General features: G+C 61.2%; 1 protein-coding gene across 1 annotated transcript in view; it reads left to right on the forward strand.

Annotated features, from left to right (window-relative positions):
* WASHC5 (WASH complex subunit 5) overlaps positions 1 to 1,439 on the forward strand; it is a 54,976-nt gene that overhangs the window by 47,196 nt on the left and 6,341 nt on the right. Inside the window, exon 26 of the mRNA XM_021713027.1 lies at positions 808 to 929. Coding sequence (XP_021568702.1) covers positions 808 to 929 — 122 coding nt within the window. The remainder of the gene's footprint in view (positions 1 to 807; positions 930 to 1,439) is intronic.

Genomic DNA, 1,439 nt, shown 5'->3' on the forward strand with positions numbered 1-1,439 from the left:
GCCACCGCAGCCTCGACCTGCTGGGCTCCGGCGATCCCTCCGGCCTCAGCCTTCCAAGTCACCAGAACTACAGGCGCGCGCTACCACGCCTAGCTGATTTTTTTGATTTATTGTAGAGATGAGGTCTCGCTGCCCAGGCGGGTCTCGAACCCGCGGGCTCAGGCCATCCACTCACCTCCGCCTCCCAAAGCGCAGGATGACAGGCTGAGCCACCGAGCCCGGCTACATGGAAGCTTTTCACTTGAGGCGCGTTCTGCCGCAGCAGTCCCCAGCCATTCTGCCGTCGCACTGGTTTTGTGAACGACAGTTTTTCCACAGACCAGAAGGCGGGGGTAGTTTTGGGAGGATTTGAGCGCATTCGTTTATTGTGAACTTTATTATGAGCGCCGTGCAACATATACTGAAACAGTTACACAGCTCGCCCTCACGCAGAGCCTGTGGGAGCCCTGAGCTGGTTTTCCTGCAGCTGGACGGTCCCATCCGGGGGCGATGGAGACCGTGACACCCACAGAGTCGCTTACGTCCCGTCTGCTCCGTCATCTCGTTTCGGTGCCTGCCACTGCGGCAAATCCTGCTGCACAAAGACAGGATGCAGGGAGCGGCAGCGGGAGCAGGCTTCGTGCTGATCTGACGGGAGGCGGGGCTCAGGCGGCCATGCCAGGGACGGGGAGGGCCGCGAACACAGAGGAAGCTTCCCGCCCGCTGGCCACGGGGTGGGCCCCTCCTGCCCTGTGGCCCGGGCCGGGCCCTGCTGGGCAGCACTGGGCTGGGCAGCGTGAAGGGTCGTCCTCTGGCCTTTCTTCGCAGATCTACATCACCACAAAGCGCCTGCCCTACTTCCCGGTCGTCAACTTCCTGTTTCTGATCGCGCAGTTGCCAAAACTTCAGTACAGCAAAAACCTAGGTGTGTATGACTTTTCCTCCCTGCAGTAAGTCGCCTTGGCTCTGTGTAGAAGGCTGTGACTTAACGAGCGCTGCTGTTAGTTCAGTGCCTGCTTATGAGCTCCATGTCTCTGCCTCTGAAATGGTGTCGTGAAATGTGGACAGTGGACTTAAGGTCAGCTGAGTGAGGTCACCTTCCTAGGTTCACCATCACCGAATGTGTCACCCTCCTAGATCAGCCATCAGCGGGCATGTCAGCTTCCTAGGCTGACAGTTACCAAGCGTGCCACCTCCCCAGGTGAGCCATCACCAGGCGCTTCACATTCCCAGGCCCCATGCTTTCCGTAAGCAGGCGCAGGGTCACGGTGCCAGGCCCGAGTCATAGGCTCGGCGAGAGGCGTGAGGCCAGGGAGCAGAGCTAACCTCCCACGAAATCGGAGTCTGCCCCACCGGCCGTTCACCCGCACGCAGCCGCACGTGCTGGAGAGGAAGCGTGCGTCCGGAGCCGGAGCGGCCGCCGCAGCCAGGCCCGGCTGCCCCGCGCGGTCTGCTGAGTG

This window comes from Carlito syrichta, unplaced genomic scaffold (assembly GCF_000164805.1).
Source record: "Carlito syrichta isolate Samal-C Ts95f unplaced genomic scaffold, Tarsius_syrichta-2.0.1 Scaffold303991, whole genome shotgun sequence".
Lineage (NCBI taxonomy): Eukaryota > Metazoa > Chordata > Mammalia > Primates > Tarsiidae > Carlito > Carlito syrichta.